General features: G+C 47.6%; 1 protein-coding gene across 4 annotated transcripts in view; it reads right to left on the bottom strand.

Annotated features, from left to right (window-relative positions):
• The window catches only part of carmil1 (capping protein regulator and myosin 1 linker 1), a 320941-nt gene that overhangs the window by 208779 nt on the left and 88020 nt on the right, over positions 1-24142 (bottom strand). For all 4 annotated transcript variants that reach the window (XM_033014174.1, XM_033014166.1, XM_033014169.1 and 1 more), the window contains exon 4: positions 16228-16287. In XM_033014174.1, the coding sequence (XP_032870065.1) occupies positions 16228-16287 (60 nt within the window). The remainder of the gene's footprint in view (positions 1-16227; positions 16288-24142) is intronic.

Below are 24142 nucleotides of genomic sequence, written 5' to 3' on the forward strand. Positions count from 1 at the left end.
ACTGCCTCTACAGCCTTCTGTGGCAAAGAATTCCACAGATTCACCACCCTCTGACTGAATAAATTTCTCCTCATATTCCTAAAATAACGTCCTTCAATTCTGAGGCTGTGACCTCTAGTCCTGGACTCTCCCACTGGTGGAAACATCCTCTCCACATCCACTCTGTCCAAGCCTTTCACTGTATTATTGTATGTTTCAATGAGGTCCCTCCCTCATTCTTCTAAACTCCAGCGAGCACAGGACAACAAATGCTCATCGTAGGTCAACCCGCTCATTCCCGGGGCTCGACCCGAAACGTCACCAAGTTCCTTCTCTCCAGAGATGCTGCTTGACCCGCTGAGTTACTCCAGCATTTTTGTGGCTACATATCTTTGGTTTAAAAACCAGCATCTGCAGTTCCTTCCTGGCACATTCCTTCTCAACCAGTCGACGAGTGAAGTCTTTTTCAAAGTTTCCCCTGGCTTGCCTTCATTCACGACATCTATTTCATCTAAAAAAGGGGGTAAATAAGTAACCAGCTTCACCAATGATCAACTGAAGCGGTCCCCAAAGCTTTAAGTTGGTAACAAACACTGCCCGCGTCTCTGTGTTAATAGGTTCACTGCAGACAGGTAACGGAGAAACCCCAGGGCATTAAAACAAAGGTGCTTATGTTAGAAAGGTACAAAGCACAGACATGTCTGCTGCAAGATCGGATTTGCAGAACACATACCTGGGGGGCATGTGTTTCAACAAAGGAATATTTTATTTCCATAAGTGTGGCTACAGCATTGATTTTATCGAGGAGCAAACTGCGAGGAACTTAGAAACCTTTCAAATTGGAATGCTCAGGAAGGCACCCAGCCGTGAGTTTGCCATGGAAATATTTTTTATGGACTTTCATTGTCCCAGGGAAGGGAGGGAAGGCGTAGAAACATGGAACCGCAGACGCCGGCTAACCCACAGAAGGACACAAAGTGCTGGAGGAACTCAGCGGGTCAGTCAGCATCCCTGGAGAGGGATCTGAAGAGGGGTCTCGACCCGAAACGTCACCTATCCCCTTTCTCCAGAGATGCTGCCTGACTCAGTCTGTCTTAACCTACCTGATCTTCCGGTGGCCCAGCACTTCAACTCCCCCTCCCATTCCCAATCTGACCTTTCTGTCCTGGGCCTCCTCCAGGGCCAGAGTGAGGCCCAGTGCAAATTGGAGGAGGAGCACCTCATATTTTGCTTGGGTAGTTTACACCCCAGCGGTATGAACATTGACTTCTCTAACTTCAAGTAGCCCTTGCTTTCCCTCTCTCTCCATCCCCTCCGCTTTCCCAGTTCTCCCACCAGTCTTACTGTCTCTGACTACATTCTATCTCTGTCCCGTCCCCTCCCCTGATATCAGTCTGAAGAAGAGTCTCGACCCGAAACGTCGCCCATTCCTTCTCTCCAGAGATGCTGCCTCACCCGCTGAGTTACTCAAGCATTTTGTGTCTACCTGTTGCTGCCTGACTCGCTGAGTTACTCCAGCTTTTCTGTGTCTGTCTCTGGAGAACATGGATGGGCGATGTTTCGGGTGGGGACCCTTCTTCAGACCGCTTGCAGGGAGGGAGGGAGGGGAGGGGGGGAGAAACCCGGAAATTGGGAGGGGCAGGAAAAAGCATGGCAGGTTTCTGAAGGGCCTGCTTCCACGGCCTTTAACACCAGTTCAGTTTGGTTTATTGTCACGTGTACCGAGATACAGTGAAAAGCTTTTGTTGCTTGCTAACCAGTCTATGACTATTTTAGACAGGCACATGGATAGGACAGGTTTGGAGGGATATGGGCCAAATGCAGGCAGGTGGGACTAATGTAAATGGGACATGTTGGTCGGTGTGGGCAAGTTGGGCCGAAGGGCCCCTTTCCACGCTGTGAGACTATTGGACTCTCTATGACTTTAAGTAATAGGTTGACACTGGCCACGGTTAGAACAAAGGCCAGAGATAAGAAAGGAAGGTGTAAGAGAGGTTCGAGGAGTCTGAAGGGATTGCAAAGTCTGAGGGAGGAAAATAACGGGAGAGAAGAGGGGACAGCATGGTGGTGCAGTGGTAGATTTGCTGCCTTACAGCGCTTGCAGCGCCGGAGACCCGGGTTCGATCCCGGCTACAGGTGCTGTCTGTACGGAGTTTGTACGTTCTCCCCGTGATTTGTGTGGGTTTTCAACGAGATCTTCGGTTTCCTCCCACACTCCACAGACGTGCAGGTTTGTAGGTTAATTGGCTTGGTACCCTCGTGTGTGTAGGATAGTGTTAGTATGCGGGGATCGCTGGTCGTTGCGGACCCGAAGGGCCTGTTTCCGAGCTGTAACAAAGTCGCATGTTAACCCATGAATTGGTTGATGGAAAGGTATTGGGGAAAAGAAGTGGAATGCCATTAGTTGTGGGGCCAATGAGTTAACGAACGAAGATGATATGAAAAGGTGAAGTTTCTGTCATGTCAATAGGTTTTTGACAAGCTAACGCAGTCAGTTGGAGAGGATTATGTAGTGCGGAATTGACAAGGCAAGCAGAAAGTTGGATCACAAATAAAGAGAAATAAAAGCAGAACGGGTACAGATTGTGGATGATCAGCCATGATCACATTGAATGGCGGTGCTGGCTCGAAGGGCCAAATGGCCTACTCCTGCACCTATTGTCTATTGTCATCCTTTGTGTTATGGTATGGAAAACAAAGAAAACAAAGATAATAAATAATAAGGTGGCGTCACGGTGGCGCAGCGGTAGAGTTGCTGCCTCACAGCGCTTGCAGCACCGCAGACCCGGATTCGATCCTGACCACGGGTGCTGTCTGTACGGAGCTTGCACGTTCTCCCCGTGACCAACATTGGTATTCTCCGGGATCTTCGGTTTCCTCCAACACTCCAAGGATGTACAGGTTTGTCGGTAAATTGGCTTGGTGTAAGTGCAAATTGTCCCTAGTGTGTGTGTGTGTGTAGGGCAGTGTTCAAGTGTGGTGGATGGCTGGTCGGCGCGGACACGGTGGGACTCCCGGACCGGTTATCGCGCTGTATCTCTGCACTAAAGTAGCATTCGCTCATTCAAAACCCCAAGCTTTAACACGAAAAATGTCCATGAGGATCAATCTTTTCCTCGTTCAGCAAGTTCTTCTTCGGATTTAACTTACTTGCTTTGTTGCCTTTGAGAGAGCTGACATCTTCACAGAGGAAGAATGAAAAGCAGCAACAGAAGCCACTGAAACACAATCTGAAGAGGCAAAGTCTGATCGCGAGACAGTACACTTGTGGGGAATATGTGCGGGAGATGAGAGATTGAAATACTGGTGCCTTATGGGCCTGTCCCACTTACGCGGTTTTATCGGCAACTTTCCGGCACCGTTATAGTCACAGCAGGTCGCCGAAAATTTTCAACATGTTGAAAATCCAGCGGCGACCAGAACAAGGTACGAACGTCCCTGTCCCACTTACGCGACTTTTTAGGCGACTGCCGGCACCCGTCGTAGGTCGTTGCAGGTCGGCCAAAGATTTTCAACGTGTCGAAAGTCCAGCGGCGACCAGGAAGACGCTGCGACTCTTTGGGCGACTGAGGAGACTACTCACGACCATGCAGGCAACACCCTGGCGACATGTCGCGGGGTGAAGCCTGTATGGTCGTGAGTAATCGCCCAAAGAGTCGTACCTTGTTCTGGTCGCCGCTGGATTTTCAACACGTTAAAAATTTTCGGTGACCTGCGACGACCTATGACGGGTGCCGGCAGTCGTCGAAAAAGTGGCGTAAGTGGGACAGGCCCATTAGGCAGACAATGACAAGTGACAGGAATACAGCAGGACTGTGAACGGTACAGTGGCAAGATGACTTCGAGTTCACTTTATTGTCACGTGTACCGAGGTGCCGTGGAAAGGTTTTCTTGCGTGCGAACCAGTCAGTGGAAAGACAATACATGATTACAATCGAGCCGTCCACTGTGTACAGATGCACGAAAGAGGGAACAATGTTTAGTGCAAATAAAGTCCGATCAAAGATAGTCCAAGGGTCTCCAATGAGGTCGATACCTCATCCTTCTAAACTCCAGCGAGTACAGGCCCAGTGCCGTCAAACGCTCATCAAAGCTTTCATAAGTTCAAAAGTGATAGGAGCAGAATTAGGCCATTCGGCCCAACAAGTCTACTCCGCCATTCATTCATGACTGATCTATCTCTCCCTCTCAACCCCATTCTCCTGGCTTCTCCCCATAACTGCTGACACCTGCACTAATAAACAATCTGCCTTTGCGACATTTAAGAGTCTTTAGGCCAGGGGGAGTGGGGCATGGATCACCTGCAGGCAGAGGTTAGTTTAACATAGCATTGTGCTGGGTTTGGACATTGTGGATGGAAAGGTCTGTTTGTGTGCTGCTCTCTGTCCCATGCTGAGTACAAATATTTGCATGATAGTAGGCGTTTTAGTTTTAGAGACACAGCATGGAAACAGGCCTACTTAGTCCACGCCGAGCAACTAACTCCCATACACTGTTTGACTGCCTGCAAGGTGGTAGAGTTGCTGCCTCACAGCGCCAGAGACCCGGGTTCGACCCCGACTACGGATGCCGTCTGTACGGGGGTTGTACGTTCTCCCCGTGACCTGCGTGGGTTTTTCTCTGGGTGCTTTGGTTTCCTCCCTCACTCTAAAGACGGACAGTTTTAGTAGGTTAATTTGGCTTTAGTTAAGGATAGTGCTAGTGTACGGGGAACGCTGGTCGGCGCGGACTCAGTGTGCCGAAGGGCCTGTTTCCGCGCTGTATCTCTAAACTAATTTAGTTCACACACACGCTATCAAGTGTGTGAATTGACCTTTTGCAGGATTAGCAGCGAGAAAAGGTATTTTTCATTTACACAGGACATTCCATTCCATTTCAAGCATCCTATAAGTGCTTTGCTTCTCAACAATTGCTTCCAAATTGTAATCTGAAACTTCTGCGGTGATATCAGGTATCAAGTTATTTGTGCAAATACGCACAAAAGGTGAAAAGAAATAATCTCTTCAGGTGGAGTTTGTTTTGCAATAAATGTTGGCTCCCGATGGCAAGAAAAGTTCCTGCATTACTGTAATTTTGACCACAACAAAATTGTGTTTTTTTTTAAAAACACGGGCAAACAAAACCTCAGGAACAAGTACACGATTTTTAAAAAATCCATGTGTACCAAATCATGAGAGGAATAGATAGAGTAAATGAAAACTGAGCCTCTTGCCCAGAGTAGGTGAATCGAGAAACAGATTTAAAAGGAACCTGAGGGGTAACTTTTTTTTACACAAAGGGTGGTGGGTGTATGGAACGGGCTGCCAGTGGAGGTAGTTGAGGCTGGGACTATCACAATGTTTAAGAAGCATTTAAACAGGTACATGGATAGGACAGGTTTGGAGGGATACGGGCCAAACGCAGGCAGATGGGATTAGTTAGCCGGGCAAGTTCGGACGAAGAGCCTGTTTCTATGCTGTCTCAATCTGTGACCAAGCCAATTAACCTACAAACCTGTATGTGTTTGGAGTGTGGGAGGAAACCGGAGCACCTGGGGAAAACTCACACAGGTCACAGGGAGAGCGTACAAACTCCATACAGACAGCGCCCGTAGTCAGGATCGAACCCGGTTCTCTGGCGCAGTGAGGCAGCAACTCTACTGCTGCGCCACCATTCTTTAAGGTCATAAGGTCATAAGTGATGAGTAGAATTAGGCCATTCGGCCCATCAAGTCTACTCTGCCATTCAATCATGTCTGATCTATCTCTCCCTCCTAACCCCATTCTCCTGCCTTCTCCCCATTACCCGTACTGATGACACCCATACTGATCAAGAACCTATCTATCGCTGTCTTAAAAATATCCATTGACTTGGCCTCAACAAACCTTGTGTGGCAATGAATTCCACAGATTCACCACCCTCTGAATAAAGAAATTCCTGCCCATCTCCTTCCTAAAGGAACGCCCTTTCATTCTGAGGATATGACCTCCGGTCCTCGACTCTCCCACTGGTGGAAACATCCTCTCCACATCCACTCTATCCACGCCTTTCACTATTCGGTAAGTTTCAATGAGGTCCCCCTGTTAATATTGACCAAATTGAAGACACTACAAAATGGAGGATCGCTGAATTTGTAAGATTTGCTTAACCTTTGTCAGTGGAAAATTATAGGCTGTGAATGGCGCCAGCCAGTCCGAGCCTTAGATTGATATGCAGGATGGAGAAATATCCAGCTGTTCTCCTAATTCCTCCAAATTAATAATATGTATGAAAACTCTGCAAAGAAACTTAAATGGATTGCTTTGATTGGATTGCTGCAAAGGAATTGTAAATAATGTAAATAATGTTGCATGACAGTTGCCTTGCTGTTTGTTGATTGGCCAAAGTGTTAAGCCCTGGCTCAATTGTTTGTATTCCAGGGCAAATGTTGCATTATTCAGTTAAACTGACTTTCTTCCAGAAGCTTCAGTAAGAAACATTGTTTGGGACTCTTTGTAATTGGGTTGGGGAACTGTCAATAACACTTTGATGTAATTGATATGTATGATTGGTTTGTAATGGGAACCACCCCTATGTAGCTCGGCCCCTCAAGGTTCGTTAACCTATAAAAGGTAGCCCCCATTTAGATTGGTGTCGACCTTCTGGAAGGGCGCTTGGGATTGCATGACCTTTTCGGCAGTGTCTGCTTGCACGAGGCTGAAGGGCTTGGCCAGGCAGAGACAAGGATCGAACCTGTGGTGGTTTAGGTATCGTATAGGGGAATTTGTTGTTCGCTCTAAAATAAAGTTTAGTTGTCCCAGTGTCTGACTCAGTGTTTCATTTGAACTAGACTATGGGGGGGGGCAAGCTTTAAGAGCGTATTTACACCCTGATTCTTCTAAACTCCAGCGATTACAGGCCCAGTGCCGTCAAACGCTCAACATGGGTTAACCCACTCATTCCTGGGATCATTCTTGTAAACCTCCTCTGGACCCTCTCCAGAGCCAGTACGTAGTCTTCCTCAGATATGGAGCCGAATATTGCTCATAATATTCCAAGTGTCATCCTTTGATGAATGTTCGAAGGATCTCACTGTATGGAACAACCTGATCTGACACTCAAGTCAACGGCGATGTACATTTGGTACTTAAATTTTGCTGAAACATCCCACCGTACAGTTTAATAGACACAACATGCTGGAGTAACTCAGCGGGACAGGCGGCATCTCAGGAGAGACGTCTCGGGTCGGGACCCTTCTTCAGACCACCGTATAGTTTGGCCGTTCCAATCGAAGGTAAACCGAGTGTGGAATTCTCTGCCTCAGAGGGCGGTGGAGGCCAGTTCTCCGGATGCTTTCAAGAGAGAGTTATATAGGGCTCTTAAAAATAGCGGAGTCAGGGGATATGGGGAGAAGGCAGGAACGGGGTACTGATTGGGGATGATCAGCCATGATCACATTGAATGGCAGTGCTGGCCAAATGACCTACTCCTGCACCTATTGTCTATTGTCTATTGTCTATTGAGATCTGGAGGAGATAATAGACAATAGGTGCAAGAGTAGGCCTTTTGGTCCTTCGAGCCAGCACCGCCATTCACTGTGATCATGGCTGATGTGAGGTGACTGGGAACGATTGCTCACTGCAAGCTTTCACGAAAATTAACAGCATGGAGTCCCGCGAGGGAGGGAGAGCGAGAGAGAGAGAGAGAGAGAGAACACGCCACCAACACAGGTTAAAAATAACACACAAAAGCCAGACAATCCAAAGGGAATCTTTGCTACAAATCCCATGTACGGAGACTGTTTATCCTACAGTGCACAGGGACGTACTTCTGGGACATTGATTCTGGATTAGTGCAGGTGTCAGGGGTTATGGGGAGAAGGCAGGAGAATGGGGTTGAGAGGGATAGGGAGATCAGCCATGATTGAATGGCAGAGTCGTCTAAGACAATAGACAGAAGACAACAGGTGCAGGAGTAGGCCATTCGGCCCTTCGTGCCAGCACGGCCATTCACTGACTCCGCTGACTTTAAGAGCTCTACATAACTCTCTCTTGAAAGCATCCAGAGGATCGGCCTCCACCGCTTTCTGAGGCAGAGAATTTCACACATTCACAACTCTCTGGGTGAAAACGTTTTTCCACGTCTCCATTCTAAATGGCCTACTGCTTATTCTTAAACTGTGGCCCCTGGTTCTGGACTCCCCCAACATCGGGAACATGTTTCCTGCCTCTAGCGTGTCCAATCCCTTAATAATTTTATATGGTTCAATGAGATGGCCTCTCATCCTTGATGGGCCGAATGGCTTAATTCTGCTCCTATCAATTATGAACTAATGAAAGCTTTGATGAGCGTTTGACGGCATTGGTCTGTACTCGCTGGAATTTAGAAGGATGAGGGGGCACCTTATTGAAATTTACCGAATAGTGAAAGGCCTGAATCTACCTCATTGGAGACCCTTGGACTATCTTTGATCGGACTTTGTCTTGCACTAGACATGGTCCCCTATATCTTGTATCTGCACACTGAGGACGGAGCAGAATTAGGCCATTCGGCCCATCGAGTCTACTCCACCATTCAATCAAGGCTCATCTGTCTCTCCCCCTCTCCTGCCCCATTCTCCTGCCTTCTCCCCATAACCCCCTGACACCCGACAAGCCCGCACCTCCTTGGGATGTGGGGGGAAACCGGAGCACCCGGAGGAAACCCAGGCGGTCACAGGGTGAACGTGCAAACTCCGTGCAGTCAGGATCGAACCGGCGTTCTCTGGCGCTGTGAGGGTGCGGCTTTACCAGCTGCGCCACTGTGCTACTATGGTGTTGCTAAGTAAAAATCTGTTCCTTGGCAGCAACTCTGCCTCGTGCTCATGAGCTTGGCTCACTGCCAAGGGACTCGCATACTCCAAAAATTGGAAACATTTTATTTCTCATGAAATTTATTTACTTTCCAAACAAGTTATCACCGTTCAGTAAACAAGGAAGTAATGCGCGGCTAACGACTAAGTGAAACTTTACCTACATTTCTTTTGTCACGACATTTCATAACCTGTACCTCAAGGGAAACATACACAGAAACATAGACAATAGGTGCAGGAGTAGGCCATTCGGCCCTTTGAGCCAGCACTGCCAATCAATATAATCATGGCTGAGCATCCACAATCAGTACCCCGTTCCTGCTTTCTCCCCATAATCCCTTGATTCTGTTAGCCCTAAGAGCTACATCTAACTCTCTCTTGAAAACATCCAGTGAATTGGCCTCCACTGCCTTCTGTGGCAGAGAATTCCACAGGTTCACAACTTTCTGGGTGAAAAAGTTTTTCCTCATCCCAGTCCTAAATGGCCTTCCCCTTATTCTTAAACTGTGTGATCCCTGGTTCGAGAGTCCCCCAACATGGGGAACATTTTTCCTGCATCTAGCCCTGACCAATCCTCTAAGAATTTATATGTTTCTATAAGATGTCCTCTCATCCTTCTAAATTCCAGTGAGTACAAGCCCAGTCGCTCCATTATTTCATCATGCGTCAGTCCCATTATCCCGGGAATTAACCTGGTGAACCCACGCTGCACTCCCTCAATAGCAATGAACTCATGCAAATACTATGTGTGGGAAGGAACTGCAGATTTCGAAACGTCACCCATTCCTTCTCTCCAGAGATGCTACCTGGCCCTTTGAGTTACTCCAGCTTTTTGTGTCTATTGAAGGAAATCCAGATGCTGGTTTACACTAAAGATGGACACTAAAAGCTGGAGTAACTCAGCGGGTCAGGCAGCATCGCTGGAGAAAAGGAATGGGTGACGTTTCAGGTCGAGACCCTTCTGCAGACTGAACTTCAGGGGAGAGGGAGACTAAATATATTTTCAGATTCAGTTCAGTTTAGTTTATTGTCACGTGTACCAAGGTACAGTGGAAATACTTGATTACAATCATGCCATTTACTGTGTATAGATACATGGTAAGAGAATTGTCTGAAGAATGGTCTCTAGCCGAAACGTCGCGTATTCCTGCTCTCCATAGATGCTGCCTCACCCGCTGAGTTTCTCCAGCATTTTGTATCTACCTTCGATTTTACCAGCATCTGCAGTTCTTTCTTAAACATGATAAGGGAATAATGTTTAGTACAAGGTAAAGCCAGTAAAGTCTGAACAAGGATAGTCTGAGCATCACCAAAATGGTAGACAGTAGTTCAGGACTGCTCTCTAGTTGTGGTAGGATGATTCGGTACCAGGACGTGGCGTAGAAGGACGAGAAGCCGAAGCAAAGAAGTGGAAGCCAAACAACTGAATGGAAACAAAGCCGAAACGCCACCGGCCAGTGATGTGATGGACGCGGGGGTCTGGACCAATCGCTGACAAGTCCCGCCCCCCGGCAACGTCATGTCGGTTATTTGACTTTTCTGTTGAGCGGCATTCGGTTCGTTGGCTTGTAGGCGACGCCGCCTTTCGGGTAGGTGGCGTTTCGGCAGAGCGGCCATTCTGTGAGTTTGCTTTTAGGCGACGCAGCCTTTCGGTTAGTTGGCTTTTAGGAGCCCAACCCTTTCGGTTAGTTTGCTTTTAGGAGCCCAACCCATTCGGTTATTTGGCGTTTCGGCTTCGTTTCCATTCGGTAATTTTAGCTTCCACTTCTTTGCTTCGGCTTCTCGTCCTTCGACAGCACATCCGCACACGGGATGATTCAGTCGCCAGATAACAGCTGGGAAGAAACTGCCCCTGAATCTGGAGCTGTGCGTTTGCACACTTCTACACTTTTTGCCCGATGGGATAGGGGAGAAGAGGGAGTGGCCGGGGTGCGAGCCGTCCTTGATTATGCTGCTGGGCTTGCCGAGGCAGCGTGAGGTGTAGATGGAGTCAATGGAAGGGAGGTTGTATTGTATCCCTATGCACATGAGAGGGCTTTGCCAGTACGTTCCACTTTGTGGGAATACAATTTAATCTCTGGCATTGACCGGACAAAAATAAGACAATGCCCTCAGGATTAATCTTCAATTCATTCCACCTTGAAAATTTAAAACCAGCCATTTATACAATCATTACAACAGCATTAACTCAACCTTATTCATAGCTTCTTGTAACAGGAGTGAGCAGTTATATTTATTGATGCATCAATCAAAGACTTCTAGTAACATTTACAACCGGCTAATTGTTAAATTAATGGGAAATCATTTTAAAATTGTTAGACAACTCGGAATATGACTGTGGATTGGGTTTGCAGTGCATAGCATTGATGTCCACCATTTGAAGCACTTAGCTATTCACTGCTCTGTACAGTAAAAGATCGATTCACATCTGTAACATTTTAGATACGCATCAAAAAAAAGTGGCAAATCTAATAGTTATTTATTTACTGGGGAAGCAGATCGAAGATCGCATTCAAGACGGACGGCATGGTGGCGCAGCGGTGGAGTTGCTGCCTCACAGCGCCAGAGACCCGGGTCCAATCCTGACTACGGGTGCTTTCTGTACGGAGTTTGCACGTTCTCCACGTGACCCGCGTGGGTTTTCTCAGAGATCTCCGGTTTCCTCCCACACTCCAAAGACGTACAGGTTTGTAGGTTAATTGGCTTGGTATAAAAAAAATGGAAATTGTCTCTAGTGTGTGTGTAGGATAGTGTTAATGTGCGCGGATTGCTGGTCGGCGCTGACTCGATGGGCCGAAGGACCTGTTTCCTCACTGTATCCCTAAACTGAACCAAACTAAAGGGCAGAGGCTTTCGGCATTGGGTTAATCTTTAGACTTTAGAGATACAGCACGGAAACAGGCCCTTCGGCCAAGCGAGTCTGCACCGACCAGCGATCTCCCCGGACACTGGCACTATCCAGTTGTAAGCACTGCCCAGTCCATCATCGGCTCTGACCTCCCTACCATCGAAGGGATCTATCGCAGTCGCTACCTCACAAAGGCTGCCAGCATCATCAAGCACCCACACCATCCTGGCCACTCACTCATCTCCCCGCTGCCTTCAGGTAGAAGGTACAGGAGCCTGAAATCTGCAACATCCAGGTTCAGGAATAACTGCTTCCCCACAGCCATCAGGCTACTAAACGCAACTCAAAAAAAACTCTGATCATTAATAGCCCGTTGCACTTTATCTGTTTATTTATGTGTGTATATATATATATATTCATTGGTATATGGTCACAATGATCAGTTCTGTTCTGTATTTATTTATGCCTACTATATTCTGTTGTGCTGAAGCAAAGCAAGAATTTCATTGTCCTATCTGGGACACATGACGATAAACTCTCTCTCTCTCCTACACCTTAGGGACAATTTACAATTTACAGAAGCCAATTAACCTATTGAAATGCATGTCTTTGGAGTGCGGTAGGAAACCGGAGCACCCGGGGAAAACCCATGCAGTCACAGGGAGAACATATAAACTCTGTACAGACAGCACCCGTAGTCAGGATCGAACCCAGGTCTCTAGCGTTGTATGGCAGCAACTCTACCGCTGCACCACCACTCTACACCCTGATAACTCAACTAGTTTATTGAATTTCTTGCTGTTTAATATAGTCTCTATTGAGTACCTTGTTGACATGCCTGTGAAAGAAGGAACTGCTGAGTTACTCCAGCTTTTTGTGTCTATCTCATGTTTACATACTATCATCTCATGATACAAAAGTTCGTGTTTTTTTGCAGATAGTGAAGATGGTTGTGAACGATTGCAGCAGGATCTGGATCGATTGGCCAGGTGGGCGGAGGAATGGTTGGTGGAATTTAATGCAGAGAAGTGTGAGGTGTTGCATTTTGGGACGTCGAACAAGGGCGGGACCTACACAGTAAATGGTAGGCCTCTGGGTAGTGTTGTGGAGCAGAGGGATCTAGGAGTACAGGTGCATGGTTCCTTGAAGGTCGAGTCACAGGTAGATAAGGTGGCCAAAAAGGCTTTTGGCACTTTGGCCTTCATCAGTCAGAGTATAGAAGTTGGGAGGTCATGTTGCAGTTGTATAAGACGTTGGTGAGACCACATTTAGAATATTGTGTTCAGTTCTGGGCACCATGTTATAGGAAAGATATTGTCAAGTTTGAAAGGGTTCAGAAAAGAATTACGAGGATGTTGCCAGGACTAGAGGGTGTGAGCTACAGGGAGAGGTTGAGTAGGCTGGGTCTCTATTCCATGGAGCGCAGGAGGATGAGGGGTGATCTTACAGAGGTGTACAAAATCATGAGAGGAATAGATCGGGTAGATGTACAGAATCTGTTGCCCAGAGTGGGGGAATCGAGGACCAGAGGACATAGGTTCAAGGTAAAGGGGAAAAGATTTAATAGGAATCCGAGAGGTAACTTTTTCACACAAAGGGCGGTGGGTGTATGGAACAAGCTGCCAGAGGAGGTAGTTGAGGCTGGGACTATCTCATCGTTTAAGAAACAGTTAGACCGGTAATTGGATAGGACAGGTTTGGAGGGATATGGACCTAGCGCAGGCAAGTGGGACTAGTGTAGCTGGGACATTGTTGGCCGGTGTGGACGAGTCGGGCCGAAGGGCCTGTTTCCACGCTGTATCACTCTGTGACTCTATGACCAATCTATGACCAAGTCTACTAGAGTCATAGATAGAGTCATAGAGTAATACAGCATGGAAACAGGCCCTTCGGCCCAACTTGCCCACAGCGACTAACATGCTCCGTCTACACTAGTCCCACCTGCCTGCGTTTGCCCCATATACCTCTAAACCTGACCTATCCATGTACTTGTCTAAATGTTTTTTAAACGTTGCGATAGTATCAGTATCGTCCTACGGCAGCTCGTTCCATACATCCACCACCCTTTGTGTGGAAAAAGTTACCTCAGGTTCCTGTTAAATCTTTCCCCCCCTCACCTTAAATCCCCTCCCCCCCCACTCCCCCACCCCTCACTTTAATCTGTTCCTGCAAGGAAGAGTTTCATTGTTCTAGATCCAAGATGGCGCCCAGCCCAGGTGCTCATTGTGCGCGGGTCACAGAAGTGGATCTGCAATCACGCGTTGCAATCACCCCATCTCTGCTCCGACAGCAGTTTTATCCCCTTTATCCTCTATCCGTACACTGTGGGTGCACGATTGTAAGGCCAGCAGCAAAATCAAGGACGAGTCGAACCCCGGCCACTCGCTCTTCTCCCCTCTCCCATCGGGCAAAACGGTACAGAAGTGTGAAAACGCACACCTCCAGATTCAGGGACAGTTTCTTCCCAGCTGTTATCAGGCAAATGATAACCACAACCGAGAGCGATCCTGAGCTACTATAGAAACATAGAAAATAGGTGCAGGAGTAGGCCATTCGGCCCTTCGAGCCTGCACCGCCATTCAATATGATCATGGCTGATCATCCAACTCATTATCCCATCCCTGTCTTCTCTCCATACCCCCTGATCCCTTTAGCCACAAGGGCCACATCTAACTCCCTCTTAAATATAGCCAATGAACTGGCCTCAACTACCTTCTGTGGCAGAGAATTTCAGAGATTCACCACTCTCTGTGTGAAAAATGTTTTTCTCATCTCGGTCCTAAAAGATTTCCCCCTTATCCTTAAACTGTGACCCTTTGTTCTGGACTTCCCCAACATCGGGAACAATCTTCCTGCATCTAGCCTGTCCAACCCCTTAAGAATTTTGTAAGTTTCTATAATATCCCCCCTCAATCTTCTAAATTCTAGCGAGTACAAGCCGAGTCTATCCAGTCTTTCTTCATATGAAAGTCCTGACATCCCAGGAATCAGTCTGGTGAACCTTCTCTGTACTCCCTCTACTCCCTATCTACCTCATTGTTGACCCCCGGACTATCTTTGATCAGACTTTACCTTACACTAAATGTTATTTCCTTCTCATGTATCTGTACACTGGGATGGCTCGCCTGTAATCTTACATCGTCTTTCCGCTGACTGGATAGCACGCAACAAAAGCTTTTCACTGTACCTCAATACACGTGATGACAAATTAAACCCAAATCGACATATGACAATAAAACACTCTGGACTCTAGCGTGCTTTAAATCGCAATCAAATCGTTACATTCAAGTCAAGTCAAGTTAGTTGATTGTCATGTGTCCCTGATAGGACAATGAAATTCTTGCTTTGCTTCAGCACAACAGAATATAGTAGGCATGAATACAGAACAGATCAGTGTGTCCATATACCATTGTATAAATATATACACACATCAATAAATAAGCAGATAAAGTGCAAATAAACAGATAATGGTCTATTAATGTTCAGAGATTTGTTTCAGTTGAGTTTAATAGCCTGATGGCTGTGGGGAAGTAGCTATTTCTGAACCTGGACGTTGCAGTCTTCAGGCTCCTGTACCTTCTACCTGAAGATAGCGGGGAGATGAGTGTGTGGCCAGGATGGTGTGGGTCCTTGATGATGCTGCCAGCCTTTTTAAGGCAGCGACTATGATAGATCCCCTCGATGGTAGAGAGGTCAGAGCCGATGATGGACTGGGCAGTGTTTACTACTTTTTGTAGTCTTTTCCGCTCCTGGGCGCTCAAGTTGCCGAACCAAGCCACGATGCAACCGGTCAGCATGCTCTCTACTGTGCACCTGTAGAAGTTAGAGAGAGTCTTCCTTGACAAACCAACTCTCCGTAATCTTCTCAGGAAGTAGAGTTGCTGATGTGCTTTCTTTATAATTGCATCAGTGTTCTCGAACCAGGAAAGATCTTCAGAGATATGCACGCCCAGGAATTTGAAGCTCTCTCCACCATCGACCCATTGATATAATCGGAACTGTGGGTCTCCATCCTACCCCTTCCAAAGTCCACAATCAGTTCCTTGGTTTTGCTGGTGTTGAGGGCCAGGTTGTTGTGCTGGCACCATTTTGTCAGTCGGTCGATCTCTCTTCTATACTCTGACTCGTCCCCATCAGTGATATGTCCCACAACAGTGGTGTCGTCAGCGAACTTGATGATGGAGTTCACACTATGACCGGCTACGCAGTCATGAGTACAGAGTGAGTACAGCAGGGGGCTGAGCATGCAGCCTTGAGGTGCTCCCGTGCTGATTGTTATCAAGGCTGACACATTTCCACCAATACGAACAGTCTGTGGTCTTTGAATGAGGAAGTCGAGGATCCAATTGCAGAGGGATGCGCAGAGACCCAGTTCTGAGAGCTTGCTAACCAGATTCTTGATTAGTACGGGTGTCAGGGGTTATGGGGAGAAGGCAGGAGAATTGGGTTCGGAGTGAGAGATAGATCAGCCATGATGGAATGGCAGAGTAGACTTGATGGGCCGAATGGCCTAATTCTGCTCCTATCTCTTACGAAGGCACAGACTAAAACTACTAATAGCCACATACTGAATTGAAAGAAAACAACTTACTTGTCCAGGTTTACAGCAACTTATTCCTTGAATTTCCAGATAGTTGAAAGTGAGTTCCAACTGCAAAACAAGAGGGTTTAGGGGGGAAAAAAATCAGAAATGAGTTTAGTGTAACATACATTAGCACATGAACACTTGGAACTTGGAGGAACTGTGCCTCATATTTTGCTCGGGCAGTTTACAACCCAGAAGGGTCTCGACCCGAAACGTCACCCATTCCTTCTCTCCAGAGATGCTGCCTGTCCCGTTGAGTTACTCCAGCTTTTTGTGTCTATCAAGTAACCCTTCCTTTCCTCTCTCTTCATCCCTCCCCCACCCTAGTTCTCCAACTAGTTCCACTGTCCTGATTAAATCTTACTGTTTGTACGCCTCGTTGTCACCTTCCCCTCAGCCAACAATGATCCATTCCTCATTTCCTTACCAGCATCCGCTTTGATCCCTCGTTTTCACACCTTACCCTTCCATATCTCTAGACTCCCTCTCACCCGACTCTCAGTCTGAAGAAGGGTCCCGACCCGAAACGTTACCCATTCCTTCTCTCCAGAGATGCTGCTTTGTCCCGCTGAGTTACTCCAGCATTTTGTATCTGTCTTTGGTGTAAACAGTTCCTTCCTACACGTTAATCCTCCCCCTCCCATTCCGAATCCGACCTTTCTGTCGTGGGCCTCCTCCATGGCCAGAGTGAGGCTCACCATAAATTGGAGGAGCAGCACCTCACATTTTGCTTGGGTAATTTACACCCCAGCGGTATGAACATTGACCTCCAATTTCAGGTAGTCCCTGCTTTCTCCCTCCTTCCCCTCCCCTTCCCAACTCTCCCACAGCCCACTGTCTTCGCCACTTCATTTCTTCTTCCCGCCCCCCCCCCCCCCCCCCACCCTCACATCAGTCTGAAGAAGGGTCTCGATCCGAAACGTCGCCCATTTCCTTCGCTCCATAGATGCTGCCTCACCCGCTGAGTTTCTCCAGCATTTTTGTCTACCTCCGATTTTCCAGCATCTGCAGTTCCTTCATAAACATTAATACTCTTGGTCATTTACAGAATTAAATTATAGGCATATAGAATATCCATTGATTTCAAAATTCACATTTCATTCTGTTCAGAAGTGCACAAAAGACAAAAGACAATACCACATGATGGCAAACCATCACTGCACGACAAGCTCATCACAAACCTTGCGCACTTCAAAAGGGAGAAAACTAACATGCCTTCTCCGGCCCCATCGATCCCAATGGTCATAAGATCGTAAGTTCTAGGAGCAGAATTAGGCCATTCGGCCCATCGAGTCTACTCCGGCACTCAATCCTGGCTGATCTATCACCCCCTCCTAACCCCATTCTCCTGCCTCCTCCCCATAACCCCTGACACCCGTACTAATCAAGAATCTTTCTTTCTCTGCTTTAAAAATATCCACTGACTTGGCCTCCACAGCCCCCTGGCTCTTGATTCCCCTAGACTGGGTGAAAGACTCTGCGACTCGCAAAAAAAAAAGTACAGATGGATGAAACACCGACAAGGGCATCTCTCAATTTCATCAGGAGTGCGCAGAGTCTGAAGAAGGGTCTCGACCCGAAACCTCACCCCTTCCTTCTCTCCAGAGATGCTGCCTGTCCCGCTGCGTTACTCCAGCTTTTTGTGTCTCTCTTCGGAAGATATGTCATGTGTGCAATCTCACATAGCTGTGGGAACGTCTCACACATTCCAGGGAGTCCTGGCACACACCAAAACATAACTTGCCGAAGGCTTCAATGACTGCCGACCGATAACTCCTAGTCATTATTTTATGGTGAAATTGTTTTATTCCCAAAAGTCATATCTGAAGCCTCACCGTGGCGGTCACGGTGGCGCAGCGATAGAGTTGCTGCCCTACAACAAATGGAGCGCCGGAGACCCGGGATCGATCCTGACTACAGGTGCTTGGCTGTACGGAGTTTGTACGTTCTCCCCCGTGACCTGCTTGGGCTTTCTCTGAGATCTTCGGTTTCCTCCCACACTCCAAAGACGTACAGGTTTGTCGGTTAATTGGCTTGGTGTAAATGTAAATTGTCCCTAGTGCGTGCAGGGTAGAGTTAGTGTGCGGGGATCGCTGGTCGGTGAGCACCCGTTGGGCCGAAGGGCCTGTTTCTGCGCTGTATCTCTAACCTGAACTAAAAAAGAAAAATCCATTGATAACCTCACACCACCCAGAGTCACACAGCACAGAAACAGGCCCTTCAGCCCAACTTGCCCATGCCAACCAAGGTCCCCTCCATCTACGCAAGCCCCACCTGCCCATATCCTTCTCAGCCTTTCCTATCTACGTGCCTGTCCAAATGTCTTTTAAATGTTATAGTACAGTGGCGCAGCAGTAGAGGTCGGTGTGGACTCGGTGGGCTGAGCTGCACCTCTAACGTCTAAATGCTGTTACAAGCGCCTGCCTCAACTACCTCCTCTGGCAGCTCGTTCCATACACCACCACCTTCCGAGCGGAATGTTGCCCCTCACACCTTAAACAAACGTTTTTGATTCCCCTACCCTGAGTAAAAGACTGTGAATTCACCCTATCTTATCCCCTCATAGACAATAGACAATAGGTGCAGGAGTAGGCCATTTGACCCAGCACCGCCATTCACTGTGATCATTGCTGATCATCCACTATCAGTACCCCGTTCCTGCCTTCTCCCCATACCCCTTGACTCGCTATCTTTAAGAGCTCTATATAATTCTCTCTTGAAAGCATCCAGAGAATCGGCCCCCACCGCCCTCTGAGGCAGAGAATTCCACAGATTCATAACTCTCTGGATGAAAAGGTTTTTCCTCATCTCCATTCCAAATGGCCTACACCTTATTCTTAAACTGTGGCCCCTGGTTCTGGACTCCCCCAACATCGGGAACATGTTTCCTGCCTTAATAGTCCCTTAATAGTCTTATATGTTTCAATAAGATGCCCTCTCATCCTTCTAAATTCCAGTGTATACAACCCCAGCCGCTCCATTCCCTCAACATATGACAGTCCCGCCATCCCGGGAATTAACCTCGTGAAACTACGCTGTACTCCCTCAATAGCAAGAATGTCCTACCTCAAATTTGGAGACCAAAACTGCACACAATACTCCAGGTGTGGTCTCACTAGGGCCCTGTACAACTGCAGAAGAACCTCGTTGCTCCTCTTGTTATGAAGGCCAACATGCCATTAGCTTATTCACCTCCATAAAAGCACCTCTCAGCCTCCTGCGCTTCAAGGAATAAAGAAGTCTAGGAGTCAATTTTAAGTCAGGGACTACATATCCCAGCTGTTATCAGGCAAATGAATCATCCTATCACAACCAGAGAGCAGAACTGAACTACTTTCTAATGGGGTGGAAGATTGCAACCTTCACGTGGTCCGCCCTGTTTCGACTTATGCAATCAACTCAACGTGCACAAACGGAAGATCATATAGAACTAGTTGTCCAACCACTTTAGGCTGTGCATGCCACACGAAAGAAACATAGAAACATAGAAAATAGGTGCAGGAGTAGGCCATTCGGCCCTTCGAGCCTGCACCACCATTCAATATGATCATGGCTGATCATCCAACTCAGTATCCTGTACCTGCCTTCTCTCCATACCCCCTGATCCCTTTAGCCACAAGGGCCACATCTAACTCCCTCTTAAATATAGCCAATGAACTGGCCCCAACTACCTTCTGTGGCAGAGAATTCCAGAGATTTACCACTCTCTGTGTGAAAAATGTTTTCCTCATCTCGGTCCTAAAAGATTTCCCCCTTATCCTTAAACTGTGACCCCTTGTTCTGGACTTCCCCAACATCGGGAACAATCTTCCTGCATCTAGCCTGTCCAACCCCTTAGGAATTTTGTAAGTTTCTATAAGATCCCCCCTCAATCTTCTAAATTCTAGCGAGTACAAACCGAGTCTATCCAGTCTTTCTTCATATGAAAGTCCTGACATCCCAGGAATCAGTCTGGTGAACCTTCTCTGTACTATGGCAAGAATGTCCTTCATCAGATTAGGAGACCAAAACTGTACGCAATACTCCAGATGTGGTCTCACCAAGACCCTGTACAACTGCAGTAGAACCTCCCTGCTCCTATACTCAAATCCTTTTGCTATGAATGCTAACATACCATTCGCCTTCTTCACTGCCTGCTGCACCTGCATGCCTACTTTTAATGACTGGTGTACCATGACACCCAGGTCTCGTTGCATCTCCCCCTTTCCTAATCGGCCACCATTCAGATAATAGTCTACTTTCCTGTTTTTGCCACCAAAGTGGATAACCTCACATTTATCCACATTATACTGCATCTGCCATGCATTTGCCCACTCATCCAGTCTATCCAAGTCACCTTGCAGCCTCCTAGCATCCTCCACACAGCTAACACTGCCCCCCAGCTTCGTGTCATCCGCAAACTTGGAGATGTTGCATTCAATTCCCTCGTCCAAATCATTAATATATATCGTAAATAGCTGGGGTCCCAGCACTGAGCCTTGCGGTACCCCACTAGTCACTGCCTGCCATTCTGAAAAGGACCCGTTTACTCCTACTCTTTGCTTCCTGTCTGCCAGCCAGTTCTGTATCCACATCAATACTGAACCCCCAATACCGTGTGCTTTACACACGTTGGGTGGCATGGTGGCGCAGCGGTAGAGTTGCTGCCTTACAGCACTTGCAGTGCCATAGAAGAAGAACTACTTTCTACCTCATTGGTGACCCTCGGACTATCATTAATCGGACTTTGCTGGCTTTACCTTGCACTAAACGTTATTCCTTAATCATTAGATCATCTGATAGGAGTAGAATTGGGCCATTCAGCCTTTCAAGTCTACTCCGCCATTCAATCATGGCAGATCTATCTCTCCCTCCTAACCCCATTCTCCTGCCTTTTCCCCATAAACTTTGACACCTGTACTAATCAAGAATCTATTTATCTCTGCCTTAAATCTATGCACTGACTTTGCCTCCACAGCCTTCTGTGATGTCTCAGGTCGAGACCCCGACACATCATCTATTCCTTCTCTCCAGAGATGCTGCCGGTCCCGTTGAGTTACTCCAGCACTCTGTGAAACGTCACCTATCCATGTTCTCCAGAGGTGCTGCCTGACCCGCTGAGTTACTCCAGCACTCTGTGAAACGTCACCTATCCATGTTCTCCAGAGGTGCTGCCTGACCCGCTGAGTTACTCCAGCACTCTGTGAAACGTCACCTATCCATGTTCTCCACAGATGCTGCCTGACCCGCTGAGTTACTCCAGCACTCTGTGAAACGTCACCTATCCATGTTCTCCAGAGATGCTGCCTGACCCGCTGAGTTATTCCAGCACTGTGTGTCTATCTGCGGTGTAAACCAGCATCTGCGGTTCCTTCCTACACATAAGGGGGAGGAAATGTTTGATTGGGCGAGTGCAGAACCAGGGGCCACAGTCTTAGAATAAAGGGGAGGCCATTTAAGACTGAGGTGAGAAGAAACTTTTTCACCCAGAGAGTTGTGAATTTGTGGAATTCCCTGCCACAGAGGGCAGTGGAGGCCAAATCACTGGATGGATTTAAGAGAGAGTTAGACAGAGCTCTTGGGGCTAGTGGAGTCAAGGGATATGGGGAGAAGGCAGCCACGGGTTATTGATTGGGGATGATCAGTCATGATCACAATGAATGGTGGTGCTGGCTTGAAGGGCCGAAAGGCCTCCTCATGCACCTATTTTCAGCATGGAAACAGGCTCTTCATTCCACCGAGTCCACGCCAACTACCGATCGCCCGTTCACACTAGTTCTATGTTATACACACTCACATCTACTCTCTACATGCTAAGAGCACTAGAGAAGCTAATTAACTTACAGATCATATGATCAGAAGTGATAGGGGTAGAATTAGGCCATTCGGCCCATCAAGTCTACTACGCCATTCAATCATGGCTGATGTATCTCTCCCTCCTATCCCCATTCTCCTGCCTTCTCCCCATAACCTTTGTCACCCGTACTAATCAAGAATCTATTTCTGCCTTAAATATATCCACTGACGGCCTCCACAGCCTTGTGTGGCAAAGAATTCCACAGATTCACCACCCTCTGACTAAAGAAATTCCTCCTCATCTCCTTCCTAAAAGGACGTCCTTTAATTTCCTGTATCTGTACACTGTAAATGGTTAGATTGTAATCATGTATTGTCTTTGCACTGACTGGATAGCACGCAACAAAAGCTTTTCACTGTACCTCGGTAGACGTGACAATATACTAAACTGAACATTTTCAGATATCAATGTGCATCTTACAAGCCTGATTCTTGTGAGCAGATAGAATCTTATTGTTTGTGGAAAACATTCTTTTTCCAAGCAAAATGGTGGCGCAGCGCCAGAGACCCGGGTTCGATCCTGACCATGGGTGCAGTCTGTATGGAGTTTGTACGTTCTCCCCGTGACCTGCGTGGGTTTTCTCCAGGAGCTCCGGTTTCCTCCCACACTCCAAAGACATGCAGGTTAATTGGCTTTGGTATAATTGTAAATTGTCCCTAATGTGTAGGACAGTGTTAATGTGCGGGGATCACTGGTCTGCGTGGACTCATTGGGCCAAAGGGCCTATTTCCACGCAGTATCTCTAAGCTAAACTAAAGTGCTGGAGGAACTCGGCAGGTCAGGCAGCATCTGTGAAGAGAAACGGACTGTCTGTGTTGGAAGGAACTGCAGAAGCCGGTTTAAACCTCAAGCCCCTGTCCCACTTAGGCGATGTTTTCGTCGACTGCAAGGGACTAGGCTGTTTTCACATGGTCGCGGGGTGACACTTGTATGGTCGTGAGTCGTCTCCTCAAGTCACCTAAAGAGTCGGAACGTTTTTCTGGTCACCGCTGGATTTTGAAATGTTCAAAACTTTTCGGCGACTGTGAGCTTGACGTAGCTTGTCTGCTCCTGTCGTAGGTGCTGTCGCCAGGATGACGCAGGTTGTCGCCACGTGACGTTGTTTGTCACCGGTGCGGACTTCGGTGAATTCCATTGGCGGCTACCTACGTCAATCTTCGTCGACAGGAACCGGCGACTGAATTGTCTTCAGTTGTCACCGACAGGCTCGTTGCTTGTTGCGGGTGGACGTAGGTTGACTTAGGTTGGCGCCTGTGTGGACGTAGGTTGTTGTAGGTGTGGTCGTAGGTGGACGTCCTATAGGGTCGCCGGTTGTCGGTAGCTTGACGTTGACTAGGTGGTAGGTTGTCGTAGACATTGTCGTAGGGGGGTCCAATCGCCGTTTTTTCGGCAACCTGCTACGACTGTGACAGTCGCTGAAAAAAATCGCTTAAGTGGAACAGACCCTTAAGATAGATACTAAAAGCTGGATTCACTCAGTGGTTCAGGCAGCATCTCTAGAGAAAAGGAATAGGTGACGCTTTGGGCCGAGACCCTTCTTCGGCCTCTTGTGTCTCCATTGTTCTTTCAAGTACCCATTCGGGGTATTCTTTTTTGTGGTGGCAGGAATAGGAAGGTGTTTAAAGTCAGCTAACGGGTTAAAGCTGGACAAAAATATTAAGCTCTGCTCAAAGCAGGAGATTTCTTTTAATCTTTCATCAAAAGAAACGGCTACAATTACTCCTCTGTAAAACTTGCCAAAAATCCACTTTGCACTTTCTGATCGTGTATCAGTACACGGCAAATGGCCCGATTGTAATCATGTATTGTCTTTCCGCAGACTGGTTAGCACGCAACAAAAGCTTTTCACTGTACCTCGGTCTTAGTCTTGGGCCTCCTTCAGCCAGGGCTGACCATGGGTGTCTCCAGGGTGCTATTCCCTGTATGGAGGACGCCAGTGCGTGACTTTGTTTAACGTGGGGAGACTGGTGCACAGACAGCCACCACATGGTACTTGACAGATCTGGGTCAGGATCCAGTGGCATGGAGTCCAAGACGACCGGAGAGCCTTTTCTGCTGCAGCCTTCATCCGCCTTCCCAGCCGTT

Source organism: Amblyraja radiata, chromosome 2 (assembly GCF_010909765.2).
Source record: "Amblyraja radiata isolate CabotCenter1 chromosome 2, sAmbRad1.1.pri, whole genome shotgun sequence".
Lineage (NCBI taxonomy): Eukaryota > Metazoa > Chordata > Chondrichthyes > Rajiformes > Rajidae > Amblyraja > Amblyraja radiata.